Source organism: Lissotriton vulgaris, chromosome 4_1 (assembly GCF_964263255.1).
Source record: "Lissotriton vulgaris chromosome 4_1, aLisVul1.2, whole genome shotgun sequence".
Lineage (NCBI taxonomy): Eukaryota > Metazoa > Chordata > Amphibia > Caudata > Salamandridae > Lissotriton > Lissotriton vulgaris.
The window spans coordinates 159782307-159796456 of record NC_141691.1 but is presented as its reverse complement, the minus strand read 5'-3'; the positions used below and the strand labels follow the sequence as shown (position 1 = coordinate 159796456).

The window sequence follows — 14150 nt, the reverse complement described above, 5'->3', positions numbered from 1 at the left end:
TTCACTCCTGTTCGTGTACATCTTCTAAAATGCTGTTCTTGGTGTCGTAGTCATGTTTTTATCATGTTTCTTTCTAGGTGGCGATAAAGCAAATGAACCTCCAGCAGCAGCCCAAAAAGGAATTAATTATTAATGAAATATTAGTCATGAGGGAAAATAAAAACAGCAACATTGTAAATTATTTAGACAGGTAAGTCATATAAAAATTCTTAATTGTGGATTTGTGGGTCGGTAGCATCTGTGGAGAAGCCGCTTTTATTATCCCAAAGTGCCTGTAAAGAGTTTGTTTGAGAGAGATCATTAGGAGATTTCTATTTCAGGTAATACGCAAAGAGCTAAATCTCAGTCATTGTTCAAAAGTGGAAATGCTTAACATGTGCAAAATATGGATGTGAGTCACACATGTCTTGTGAAGATGTGTGCTGCCAAGGGTACGCAATTCTGGTTCCGTGGTTTTAGACTTTTGTTTTAGCTTGATGAGGCCTCAGCAGCTTTCGCAACAATAAAAGTTTGCAAAACTATGACAAATGAAGCACTGAAAAAGATAAAATGCTGGCAACCAACACCAGACCTATTGGATTTGCCAATGCTTGTTTTAAAAATGGTTTGCGGAAGCACAATGCTAATTAATTCATAAAATTAATAATGATGAAACCCAATTGCACTGATGGGTTTCTTACTTGGATGCCTGGGAAACATGCACATATTTGAGACGCACCAGAAAAACTTAAGAACTGCAGTTAGAAATAAAAACAATTACCACTGAGTCCAAATTAGGGGTACGGGAAACGTGCTCAGTTTATTGATATTTTATAGTACAGTTAATGTCAATTGCACAGAAATTCAAAAAAATAAAACAAAAGTGATCACTGACAGCTGCTTCCATTGCTATAATGGCTTCTTCGATCTAAGCGCCAGGATACCCGTAGGGTGACAGTCATGCGCTATATAAGCACCTTCTTTCATTTCATTTCATCACTTCATGTTGTTGTTATCATGGACATAGAAAATCAACTAAGGTGGTAATTCGTTATGAAGAGGAAATATTGGACTGTGCAGCAAATACTTGGATAGTTTTAGAAAATACAAAATAGCTACAATTGTGGTTTATTGCTCCAAAAGTTGATGTAGTATATAAGCGATATAGATATATTATAGTTAAGGCTGAGTGAGGCATCAGAGGTTCAGGGGTCTGTAAGGTACATGAAATGTATTCAGGAAAACATTGAATCAAGAGGAGAGTTTACTGCTCAATTGGCTGAAACCTGTCTGCCGCTAGAACATGCACTAAACCTCCTAGGACCACTTTATTACAGCATGTAATAAAGGTAATATAACACTGCCTAACTGGTGGACTGAATTCAGAATATAAATGATAACCTTATTAGATGAATGGTACTAAGGCAGCATTCAGATGAAAGGATTGGTATTCAGGGAGATATAGGGTAAAGTAATCTGTCTGAATCCATATTAAACAATATAATGTCCACACCGTTTTCCTCGGACTAAAGGTGCACTGACTAAATATATTTGTATAGTATGATGTCATGTAAATAAATATTTTAAGGTGTCATTTACCAGAAGGCAGGAAAATACAGTTAACTCTTGCAAACGGGGCGCCCAAGATCAGGCATCGGGCATCAAACAACTGACCCGCCTGGAAAATGATCCTCTGTGTGTATGTTAAGCAAGGAAGTCTGGTAAAGGCAACACCCTGCTGCTGTCCAATTTACATTTTTGTGGTTGATTTTTTTTCTTTCAGTTACCTGGTTGGGGATGAGCTTTGGGTAGTTATGGAATACTTAGCTGGCGGATCCTTGACCGACGTTGTTACAGAAACGTGTATGGATGAAGGACAGATAGCAGCTGTTTGCAGAGAGGTAAGCTGTGCAACCCATTGGAAGACATGAATAACTTACAAGTGAAACTGTGTTTTTCAAATTTTACTTTCTATGCAACGTGATAAATAGTTAGAAATCTGACTCAAGTGATGTTAGCATTTGGCAGTAAATCAAACACACAAAAGTTGATGGAAGGATGCTTGCAATAAGTCTAGCCACTGGCAATTAGTCTGGGTAGCATTCCAACCTATTGTTATTTTGCCCACTATGCCACCTCAAGATTAGACCCAGCCATATGCAAAATAGTCTTGATCCTGCTCCAGTCCAACGTGAATTGCCAAGCCAAGTCGTCTCTGAATCGGAAAACAAGCAACTTGTATCTTGTTTTACATTTGTATTTATCCATTACACTGTCTCTTTAACTTGTGTGTTCCTTTTAGATTCTTCTTTTATGACGTGTTCTTTCTCTTGGCTTGGTGGGGCAGTTGCCTGCTAGCCTGGAGAGGGACACCAGTTGATCTCTGTAGCTTAACAATAAATATATATTACTTCTTTTATAACCTCTTGGTGATTGCAGTATCTTTTCCCCTACAACATTTGGCGACGAGGATGGGATGGAGTCATTTTTGAGTGAAGGTTCAGTTGCACCAGTGGGAGATATTGTGGAATTCTGTTCTGGTGCTGTCGGAAAGGAGAAATGGAATGAGAGCATGGCAAGGGATGGTGTGTTGTGTAAGGTGAAGGAGTTGATAGTGAAGGGTGTAAGACGTGAGAGTGCCCTCGTGAGTGCGGTTAGACCTTTTCTGAAAGTAATAGATGAATTGTCCATATTGGATAAGGAGGAGAATATAGTAATGAAGGGTGAATAGTTCATACCGCCGTTTGATTTGAGGTTCACGTTATTCAAATTGGCACATGAGGGCCATTTAGGGCAGTCCTTACTAAAAAAAAGGTTAAGGGAGTATTTTTGGTGGCCAACCATGGATCAACATGTGTCTGAATGGGTGGAGAGATGCTCTGATTGTTTTGAAAGTGAGAAGAGGTTAAAGCTAGGCTGCCAGTCATCTCATGGCTCAATTGAGGATCCACATACTCCTTGGCACTCAGTGTGCATGGATTTAATTGGTCCCTTCAATTGTTTGAATATGGATTTGAGGTTTGCCCTTGTGTTGATTTATGTCTACTCTAGGTGGCTGATTGTTACATTTTGAAAGGAGATAACCACTAAATCAACTATTCACTTGCGGATAGAAATTTTTAGGGATGAAGGGTTTCCTACGAAATTAATAACTGATAATGGGACTCAGTTAACTTCAGAAGAAATGGGGAAATTCTTGAGTGCTTGTGGCATTGTTCACAGTAGGACATCCTTGTACAACCCACAGGGAAACTGAATGGTTGAGAGGGCGAACTGCATGGTAAAGGGAGCAATCCAAATGGCTTTTACTACTGGTTGTGCTGTAAAATGCATGGGTGATGAATTAGTCTGGGCATATCGCACTACTGAAAATTATTCGTCAGGAATGATTCCGTTTACTGTGATGAGGGGTCGTACAGCTGGTACAAAGTTAATTCCAGCTTGGATGAAAGAGTGCATAGGTTTGGGAGATGCAGGCAGTGAAAAGAAGGATGTGGAAGCTGTACATCAGGACACACAGATAGTGAGGGCGAATGATTGGGTAAAAGTGAAACCTGGATGGATTAGTGGTGGTTTGACAAAGTTTAGGGGGCCATTCAAAGTCAAATCTGTCCATGATAGATATGTTATTTTGAGTAATGGTGAGCATTGGAATCTCAGGAGAGTGGCCCTTTACAAACAAAATGTAAATAAAGATGAGAGTGATATGATTGTAAGGGGAAAGGATGTGGTTGATGTCAGGATTAGGAAACCGCCTTCTTACTTACGAGATTATCATTTAATGGTCCATAGTTTGATTTTTTATTTCTTTTCTTTAATAATTCTCTTTTCACAACAAGTGAAGGAAAGAGGATATGTTGTATCTTGTTTTACATTTGTATTTATCCATTACACTGTCTCTTTAACTTGTGTGTTCCTTTTAGATTCTTCTTTGAAGAAGTGTTCTTTCTCTTGGCTTGGTGGGGCAGTTGCCTGCTAGCCTGGAGAGGGACACCAGTTGATCTCTGTAGCTTAACAATAAATATATATAACTTCTTTTATAACCTCTTGGTGATTGCAGTATCTTTTCCCCTACAACACAACTCAACACAGGTGTAGTCAGGTGTAGCTTGGTTCCAGTGGCACAGTGTGCAAGAGACTCCTATCTGGGCATACCTTTAGCCACTGAGAGTGTTATATCAAATTAAGGCATCACCAGGGGTTGCTGCAGAGCTTTTAGGACACTGAGTGGGCCAAGACAGCTCATGCATCATGCAACACTTACAACCCGGCAGTAGAAATTACAATGAAGGCCTCGAAGTTACAGTTAATATATTCATGATAAAGACATTACAAGTGGCTGTCAGAAACAAAGGTGATATTTTGATTCTGGGAGCTCTGTGGCAAAGATTTGTTTGACTTTACCTTCATCTAACAATTAAACTGGGGCCAAGCAATCTGGATCAGCAAACTTGTTTTGTTTCTGGTAAATATTGAATCTACTCATGTATCAAGGAATTTAGTCCCTTTACCTATGTGATGTTGTGGTAAATACTTTCCTGAAGGGTAATTTTTAATAAGCATCACTCATAAGTGTTGTTCTTTTTAAAGATGGCTCTATTTTGAACTTCAAATGTACTTCCTTGGTACCTTGATACGTGATTTGTAATCTGTTCAGTGGCACATGGGGCAGCTTCAGGGCATATGTATATTAACAGATTTATGTACAAGTGTGTATAGTAGACAAAGTTGAGCTCTAGTAATGTTCAGAAGTGTAGATCCCCCGTTGGTTGCAGTGTAGCCTGCAGCGTGTTAAACAAAAAGTGTGACTTGATTGCAAATAGTCTATCACCATAGGTATAAGTTATTATTACTCACCTGACTGAATGGCATGTCATTTATTGAATGATTTTCAATGTAAGATATGACATTCAGTTCGGTCCCAAGTGATTTGAAGGGATTCTGGTATGTAGGATATTAAATTCACCCCTACGCTTATGTTATTGTTAAAGGTGCATCACGCCCTTTTTCTTCTGAGAGTTGTTTTTCCATCCGTTCTCCTCTCCCTTGTAGTTTGTTGCTATGTTGGTGGTACCGGAATGATTCAGACCATGTTTAGGTGTTTAAACACATGGAGGGGAAGCTTTGACTGTGTTAAAATAACATGTTAAGTAGGGTACATGGCTGAAAAGACTGGAATACAAAAATGTAAGTTGTTCCTGTGCATGCATTTACATCACAATATGGTAAATACATCGAGTGGTGGCTTTACATCAGGCATGTTTACATCCAGAAATCCTTTACTTTGCATAATCTGGGGTGAGTTTTTTTTTAGTATATGTTTGAACATACATAAATCTATGGCCCAGTAGAAGGCAGGACCCGAAAAGCGCCGGCCTGGGAGATTAATGCAGTTGGCTGTTTAATTTGCAGTATAAAAATTGTTACCTGTTGGAAACATCTGACTGGTGACAAATTAAAAATAAAAGAAAAAAAGCATATAACTTACAAGTGACGGTGTCTGAGGAGATTGGGCCGCTGTGTAACAGGTCAGGGAAGACAACCATGTAGTGAATGCATACATAAATATATATGTACATATTTATTTTTAGATGTGTAATTTTCTAATAATTTAAAAATTATTGTAAGGAATTTTTTAATCTTAAGATATGATGAATACAATTAAAATAATGTGAATACATCAATGAAAAAATACTCATAGTAAAAACAATGCTAAATAGAATAATAAAAGTATCATCATTAATAGTATTATTACTACTGATGTTACTGATATTAAAATAGTAATCATTCTTCACTTTTAAGCAATCTTACCCATGCCTGAAACCAAAAAATCCTATTTGCCCATAGCTAAAACTCACCTGTAACCGTAAATCCATGACCACTACTGAACCCTAAAAACATATTGCCCCAAAATAGTACTCATCCTTGAACCCTAAAAATGTAATGAAACCATAACTGAAAAAAATCCCTGAACCCTAAAAACAACCTTATAACTCTACACCCACACTGTCCCCACAATCCTAAAACTGTCCTTTCATCTTGAGCCTTTTCAATCTATGAACCCTAAAAACAATTTCCTCCAAAACACCCACCCATCCCTAAACCGTAGAAATCCCATTGATCCATAACTCAAAAATCCTCTTCCTAAATCCTAAAAAAAAGAATTTAACCCCTTCGCTGCGGGGCAAATTCTGCCGAGGTGTGATGGGGGATGGGAGGGGGGTGGAGGCGGGGCGTGGCACTCCAGTACTGAGGACAGCTCCCGGCCGTCATAAATGACGGTGGGCATGTGCTCATGATGGCCGGGAGCCGTCCGAACTCCGCCCGCTGATTAATTCTCTCGCACAGGTGCAGAATTAATACCGCATGGGCAGAGCGGCAACATTCGGACGGCTCCTGGCCGTCATGAGCACACGCCTACTGTGACTCATGATGGCCGGAAGCTGTCATGAGCACTCAAAGAGGGAAACCTAACACTCAACTTCCCGAAAGTCTACAACTCACCCTTCTCACTCAACCTATTCCCAACCACAGATCATAAACTCCCATTACACCCCTATACTACCCAACCCTGTACCCTAAAGGTCCCATTAACCAATAACTAAAAATCCACCCAAGAAACCTTGGAACAAAATGTAAACCTTATACACAGACACTCTCTGCAAACCTAACTAATTTTATTTTAATCTTGAACAGATTGCTACTCCGAAACCCTAAATACCCATTAAACTAAAACTCTACATATCCCTTAACGCTAAACATCTAATTAACCCAGTTAAAAAAAGAATCTATCCCTAAACCCTAAAAAAATGTTAGCTCCCTATTATAATGAACACCTTCAACCGAAAAACCTAATATACAACACAAGCACATGCAAATGCGCACAGCACACCTATTTTTACATATTTATACATATGTCCTCTGTACTTTTACTTTCAATATTTTTAATTAAAAAAACCTTAATAAACAAAATGTGTTCAGTATGCTTGCATTTTTTATTAATTGTTTTTTAATATTCAAAAACATGTATTTTTATTAACTTAAACAGAACTTGTCATTAAACTTTCAAACTAACTAAATTAATTTAGACAGTTATAGCAATTTAAATGTGCATATCCTTAATATGTGTGCGTGTGTATACACATACATATATATTAAGGTATCTTATCTGTGAAGTAAAGACACTAAAACCTTCTAGTGTTGTAATGGCTCCTAATGTAAGAGCTCCGAAGTAACTGTAGCATACGGAATGCATTAATAAAGGATTACTGAAAAGTTGAAGAATATTGGAGGAATTGTCAACAGGAATCTGTGTATTCAAGAGCCTAGCTTTCATCATAAGATAAGAGTATGAGCTCTCACATGTATGCTTGAATGTTTACTTATGTATATGCATATTGTTGTATCATTTCATTTCAAAAATCTTTATTTCGATCACAGATCATAAAAGATGCAGAACAATACATACAATTAAAAACTTATTAAACATAGTGTGATCCAAATTGATAAAAAATAGTTTAAATGTTAGATAAGACATTTGTGGAAAGCCGCTGGTCATGTCCATTTATACCAGACTTTTCATCATTCGGCTTCGGGTGAACCACAATGAAGTTAAGAATTTTGACAGTGCAAAAACAATAGGAGGGGAGAGATCGGATTTTAGGACTCTATAAGCGGTTTGGTGAGATCTGAATCCCAAGTTCCTGAGCATCGGAACTAGCCAATATTTCCTGCTCCGCTCGTAGCCCTTGCAGAAAAAGACCGCATGCATGTCGTCCTCCTTCGGGTGTGCGCACATTGGGCAAGTTGATATAGTGGAGCATGCTGACCAAGACGCTGTAAACGAAGCTAGAGGAAGGCATCCATAGCGCCATTGTAAAAACAGTTTCCTGGTTAATGCAGGGGAAATCTCGTCTAGAGTTTTTTCAAGGGAATAGGTATCTTTTATTTTCAAGAATGAATTTGTCAGAGACCCCTCACGAGTGTCATTAGAGGCTCTGGTGAGCATCATGGCGTAGTAGGTACTCGCGAGTGCCTTTTTTGGGATCTTGGTACAGGAATTAAGAGGATCTGTCCATAGTTCCGGGAATCCCATTTCCTCGAACCTTCCCTTGACGTAAGTCAACCAAGGAATCCTCTTTGTGTTCCGTAGTTCCAGGAATTCATGTAGTTCCTCTCTATAGCTTGCGAGATCTGGGCTAGACCACAAACGCCTCCAGAATTTTAGGGGTTTTAGTCCTAGCTCCTCTGTAATGGGTCTGATTCCCAAATCTAACCTGAGTGGTAGTAATGGGGTGCTCTGGGGGAGGGCAGCTACCTGTCTCAAAAATTTGTTCTCCGTGGACTGTAACTTGGGATGCTGGGTGTAACCCCACAACTCTCCCCCGTAAGTGACCCCTGCCCTAGCTTGTGTTTTGTATATATGAATGATTGGGGTGAGTGGTCGATAACTAGATTTATTTGCCAGACGCAAAGTGCCACCCGCCAACTGTGCCAGTTTGATGGTCACTTTGGCCTGGTGGGATGACCAAGTTAAGTGTTCGTTTATAGTGATCCCCAGGTATTCGATATTATGCACCCGTTCTAATTGAACCATGCCTAGCTTGGGAGGGGTTCTATTTCGGGAGTTGGGATTTAAAATCATGAATTTTGTTTTTTGAGGATTAACTTCCAGTCCCCGGTCAGAGCAGAAGTCAAGGAAGCCATCCAAAATGCGTTGGATCCCCATTGGGGATTTAGACAGCAACAGGGTGTCGTCTGCAAACATAATTGCAGGCACCCTGTTGCCAGTCAACTTGGGGGCGTCCGAGTTGGCAATCCTGTTAAGGTGGGCAATTACCCCGTTCACAAAGATGCAAAACAGGGTGGGTGCAAGTACACAACCCTGTCTTACACCTCTGCGAACGGGGAACCGCTCGGTTAGTTTTCCACCTTTGCCACACCTAACGCGGGCGTAGTTATTAGAATGAAGTCTCATCAGAATTGCCAGGATATCAGCGGGGACATTCAGCTCCTTCATAACATTCCACAATCTAGCTCTAGGCACCAAATCGAAGGCGGCGCGTAGGTCTACAAAGATGGTATAGAGACTGCCGCCCTCGATTATCGCTGTTCTCCAATAGAGGAGTTGTAACCTAAATATTTGGTCTGTGGTGGATACACCCTCCCGGAATCCTGCCTGGTATGGGGACAGGATATCCATTTCTTGGATCCACGCTTGCAAGCGATTTAAGATCAGTCTGCCAAAAAGTTTTTGGGATATATCTATCAGACTGATAGGTCGATAGTTGGACGGGAGCAGGGGGGATCCCTTTTTATAGATTGGGACTACCTCTGCTCCCGTCCAAGTATCGGGCACAGTCATTCCCCCCTGGATGGCATTGAATATTAGTGCGAGGTACGGTGCCCAGATCCCTGGTTCCTGTTTGAACAGGTCCCCCGGGACCCCGTCCAATCCCGGGGCTTTTCCAGCAGCTAGACCTTTAATGGCCTCCCTTACCTCTTTTTCAGTGAATACAGCCCCCGAAGGGGTAGGTGTGGGCAAAATACTCTCGCTGCTAAAATCCTCACCTCCCTCTGCATATAGTGCTTCAAAGTGGGCCTGCCATACTGAGGCGGCTATGTTGGGCTCTATTGCAGATGATAACTCAACCGTGCCATTCGCTACTACACGCCAAAATTTGCGTGAGTCTCTGGTTGATAATGCTTTCACGAGATTCTCCCAATAGTCATAGTCCCATTCCGCCCTAGCATTCACTAGGAGGGACTTGTACTTATTTCTTCTGTCGCGGATTACTTCCCTGCTAAGGCGTCCCTTTATGGCAGATAGCAAATGAGCCTTAGCCTTCCTACATGTGGCATTATACCAAGAGGTCTTAGGCTTATAGCCCTTCCTTTTCATGGAGGTTGTAAACAGGTCTTGTTCGAGGGAATCTGTGATGTTTTTATGAATTATTGCTAGCTCCCTTCTGGTGTCTTCGTCTGGGTCTTTAATGCCCAGATCAAAGGCACTCTCTAGTAAGGGAATTAACCTTTCATAGAGGCAGGGTAATTTGTCTATACTGCTAGCCAGCTTCTCCCACTTGACTTTCCTACGGTTGGTTTCAAGTAGGAGACCCGACTTGTCATTGCCAGATCCCTGTGATGTGTCCTTACTCCCGGGAAGGGAGTAAGTCAGTTCCAGGGAGTTATGATCACTATCCTCTCTTGGGCACACTTTAAAGTCGACTATTGCTTGCCACATGGAGGTTTTGACCATGATGTAATAGAGTCTAGATTCACTACCAGGTTTGTTGTAGGTCGGGTTACTAGGTATATCCGAGCTACAACGGCCATTACATGCCCTAAGACCGAAATTAAGAGTAAGGGCGTTTATTTGTAGGGCTAGAAGAGTCCAGGCCCTTGGAGGTGGTGCCGCCGTCTCAGGTATAAGCCAGCAGGAATCTTCATCTAGGGAAGGGCCGTCACGTAATCCGGGCAGAGGTTCATAGTGGGAATTAAAATCGCCCCCAACCAGACAGGCGAGATCGCACGGAATGCCCTCTAGGAATCTAGCTAACTCATCTATAGTAGGCGACTCTTTATACATTTGGGTCGGCCTAGAGTAGATATTAATGACTAATAGCTTTGATGAGTCCGGCCATTCTAGTAGGACAGCCAACAGATCGTCGGAAGCGGTCTCTAAATCGGAGGCTTGGCAACCTAGATCCGTTGCTACCCCTGTCATTAATCCCCCAGATGGTCTCCCCTTTCCCCCCCACTTGGCTGTTTTGGAGAAGGAAGCAAAGCCAGGTATGTCTATTGCTTCTCGCGCCCAGGTTTCTTGCAGGAGTATTAAATTTTTAGATCTAATGTAGGAGCCCCACTCTAGACAGTCTAATTTACTAGAGAGCCCTGCTACATTCCACGAAATTACTGTTATGTGTGGTACTTGGACGCGCGGCGGGCTCGCAGCACTATCAATGGGCTCTTGGTGGGCCCTATGAATTGGGGATGGATATGTGAAGTCCGATAGACTAGTGGCAGTGGGTGAGGAAGGGTTCATCATGGCTGGCGTCTGGATCGATTCACCTAAACTTGTTGTCGATGTATCCGCCAGTGTATGTGAATTTGTATCGAATATGTGGACTGTAGGTGTGTTGGTGGTAGTTAGGTAGGTTGCGGAAGCAACGTTCCCCTCTCCAGCCGTCTGTCAATCTACCATATCTAAATTGCTGTATCGATTTTGTGTTGGTAGATAGGCAGGGTAATGCATTCTATATGGTCCGGGTATTCCCCTCCTATGACCACCACCCCCCCTCCTCCTCCTAGTGACGGTTTCCCACCCCGCCTCATCCCCGTAACCAGAGATATACTCAGTTGGTCTCCCCCTATATGGAGGGTAATTGTTGATATCTCTGTGACGAGTTTCCCAACCCTCCAATAACTCTTGGTGATGTCCCCACCTGTGATCCTCAGAGTTGTAAAGATTGGAGGGGTAGAAAAATGAGAGGGGAAGTGTTTGGATGGTATTACCGAAGTCCTCATCAGTAGCACAGGAGCAGATATATGCAGCTGTATTGGGGTCTCTAAAGGAGACCAAAATGCAATCTCCTCTGATGGACTTCCTAGTATGCCCCACCCATGCTACTCTCTTTGTCGTGGAAATGTCACTCGCAGTTCCTCTCGGTAGTGGTCTATTAACCGAGAGCCAATTTATTACTTTATTCTTGAGTGAGGTGTATGATTCAAATGTGGGGGGGTCAAGTTCTGGTACCCCAGCCAAAACTACGGTGTAGGGGGCGGCTTCTGGTGGGAGGTTTACAAACTGTAGTTTTCGTTTGGTGTGTGGCTTCTCTCCCTCAAGTGGGGGGTCATCCTTGGTTTTAGTCAGTGGAGTTGGATTAGGTTTTGATGAGGAGGCAGGTTTGGGAGTAATAGTATTTGGTTGCTGTAAGGGTGTCGGGACTGTAAGTGCAACTGTGGGTTTTGGTGCATTGTTTTTTGCAGGTTGTGTGGATCTAAGTTTTGAGTCTGATGGTTTAGAGTTTGATACAGCCTGTAGATTGTTGTTTTTAGCAGAATTAAAGCCTGTACCCTCCTTTAATGTCTTAGTCACATTGCTGTCAGTTTTCCTAGCATCGGCAAATTGCACCGTTGCCTTTTCGATACTCACTAATCTTGCTTCGATCTTAATCAGTCTCGCCTCTAGTGGGCTTAATAGAGACCTGAGCAGTGAACCTATATCCTCCAGAGTGATGTCATCCGAGGAGGTGTCTAGTTGGACATTGTCAGTAGATTGTGAGGGTGGGGTTAATTTGGGTGGTCTGGGAGTAGTTGGCGTTCCTGATCTTACCCCCATTGGGGCAAGGGCGGTTAATTTCCTCCCCTTACCTCTAGTTTGTTTAGATTTGGGAGTTTTGGACCTAAGTTCTTCTGGGTTTTGTGGCCCTTGCTTCTTTTTAGGAATCGCCCCCTCTCTGGCTCCCTTATTGTTATCGCTATTGGATTCTATGATTGGAGCTACCTCAGTATTCTGTGGTGGTATAGGTTGGGTGTTTTGAGTGTTGGGTAACACCATTAGGCTCATGTCCTCTAGATCGCTTGGAACATCAATAGTGATTTCTGGGCTGTTTGTTATGGTGTCCGTAGGGTGAAATGGTGCCTGATCGGAGCTATGCATGATAGGCCTGCCCGAACTATTTTCAGGCGTTCTAGCTAGTGCCATCGGTCCCATAGAAGATCTCCTTACCCAATCAATTTCTTGTGAAATTCTTCGCTCCAGGACTTGGATCTCCTCAATCAGGAGTGAGCCAGCCTTGGCAAAGTAGGTATCGATAGGGCCTTTAACCGCTCCGGCTGCAGCAAGGGAAGATGTTTTACTTCTTGTTTCCCGTGTGCACATTTCTCAAAGGGACAGTAGGCTTGGGGGAGCAGGCAAAGAGAGGGGGCCCGGACCGGACTCTCCCGTACTCGAACGGCCTCAAACGGCCCGCTCTTTGCCCGGTCTTCGCCCCGTGCTCCGACCCGCGCGCGTCCCGCGTCGCGGTTGAGCTGGGGCGGATTAAGTGCACCAAGGCAGGGGGCGTGGCCGCCGGGGGAAGAGGCACCAGCTGTGTCAGCTGAGGCTGCTGGTCCTCGCAGTCCTCCGGTCGGCTCCACGCACAATCAAACGCTCTATGCCTCACCTGGGAGCGCGTTAGTTCTTCACCGGTTGTGAAGCCGCTCACACCAAGCAGACACGGCGCGTATGCAAATGAGCGGCACCCGCGAAGCGGGTGTCGCGAAAGGTAGCGCTGGTCGTGGATTCAAAAATGCTGCAGGATCTGTCTCTCTCTGCAAAGGGCAGCAATCCCCAGAGGCACCCACTCGATCTGTGGGCTCAGGCAGTCTTATTCCGAGAGGCAGGGGGCGTGGCCGCCGGGGGAAGAGGCACCAGCTGTGTCAGCTGAGGCTGCTGGTCCTCGCAGTCCTCCGGTCGGCTCCACGCACAATCAAACGCTCTATGCCTCACCTGGGAGCGCGTTAGTTCTTCACCGGTTGTGAAGCCGCTCACACCAAGCAGACACGGCGCGTATGCAAATGAGCGGCACCCGCGAAGCGGGTGTCGCGAAAGGTAGCGCTGGTCGTGGATTCAAAAATGCTGCAGGATCTGTCTCTCTCTGCAAAGGGCAGCAATCCCCAGAGGCACCCACTCGATCTGTGGGCTCAGGCAGTCTTATTCCGAGATGCAGGGGGCGTGGCCGCCGGGGGAAGAGGCACCAGCTGTGTCAGCTGAGGCTGCTGGTCCTCGCAGTCCTCCGGTCGGCTCCACGCACAATCAAACGCTCTATGCCTCACCTGGGAGCGCGTTAGTTCTTCACCGGTTGTGAAGCCGCTCACACCAAGCAGACACGGCGCGTATGCAAATGAGCGGCACCCGCGAAGCGGGTGTCGCGAAAGGTAGCGCTGGTCGTGGATTCAAAAATGCAGCAGGATCTGTCTCTCTCTGCAAAGGGCAGCAATCCCCAGAGGCACCCACTCGATCTGTGGGCTCAGGCAGTCTTATTCCGAGAGGCAGGGGGCGTGGCCGCCGGGGGAAGAGGCACCAGCTGTGTCAGCTGAGGCTGCTGGTCCTCGCAGTCCTCCGGTCGGCTCCACGCACAATCAAACGCTCTATGCCTCACCTGGGAGCGCGTTAGTTCTTCACCGGT

At 43.9% G+C, this 14150-nt stretch overlaps 1 protein-coding gene across 2 annotated transcripts in view; it reads left to right on the top strand.

The window, feature by feature from the left end:
- Positions 1–14150, top strand: part of PAK3 (p21 (RAC1) activated kinase 3) — a 355050-nt gene that overhangs the window by 303972 nt on the left and 36928 nt on the right. For both annotated transcript variants that reach the window (XM_086918440.1, XM_086918439.1), the window contains 2 exons: positions 78–190; positions 1763–1880. In XM_086918440.1, the coding sequence (XP_086774566.1) occupies positions 78–190; positions 1763–1880 (231 nt within the window). The remainder of the gene's footprint in view (positions 1–77; positions 191–1762; positions 1881–14150) is intronic.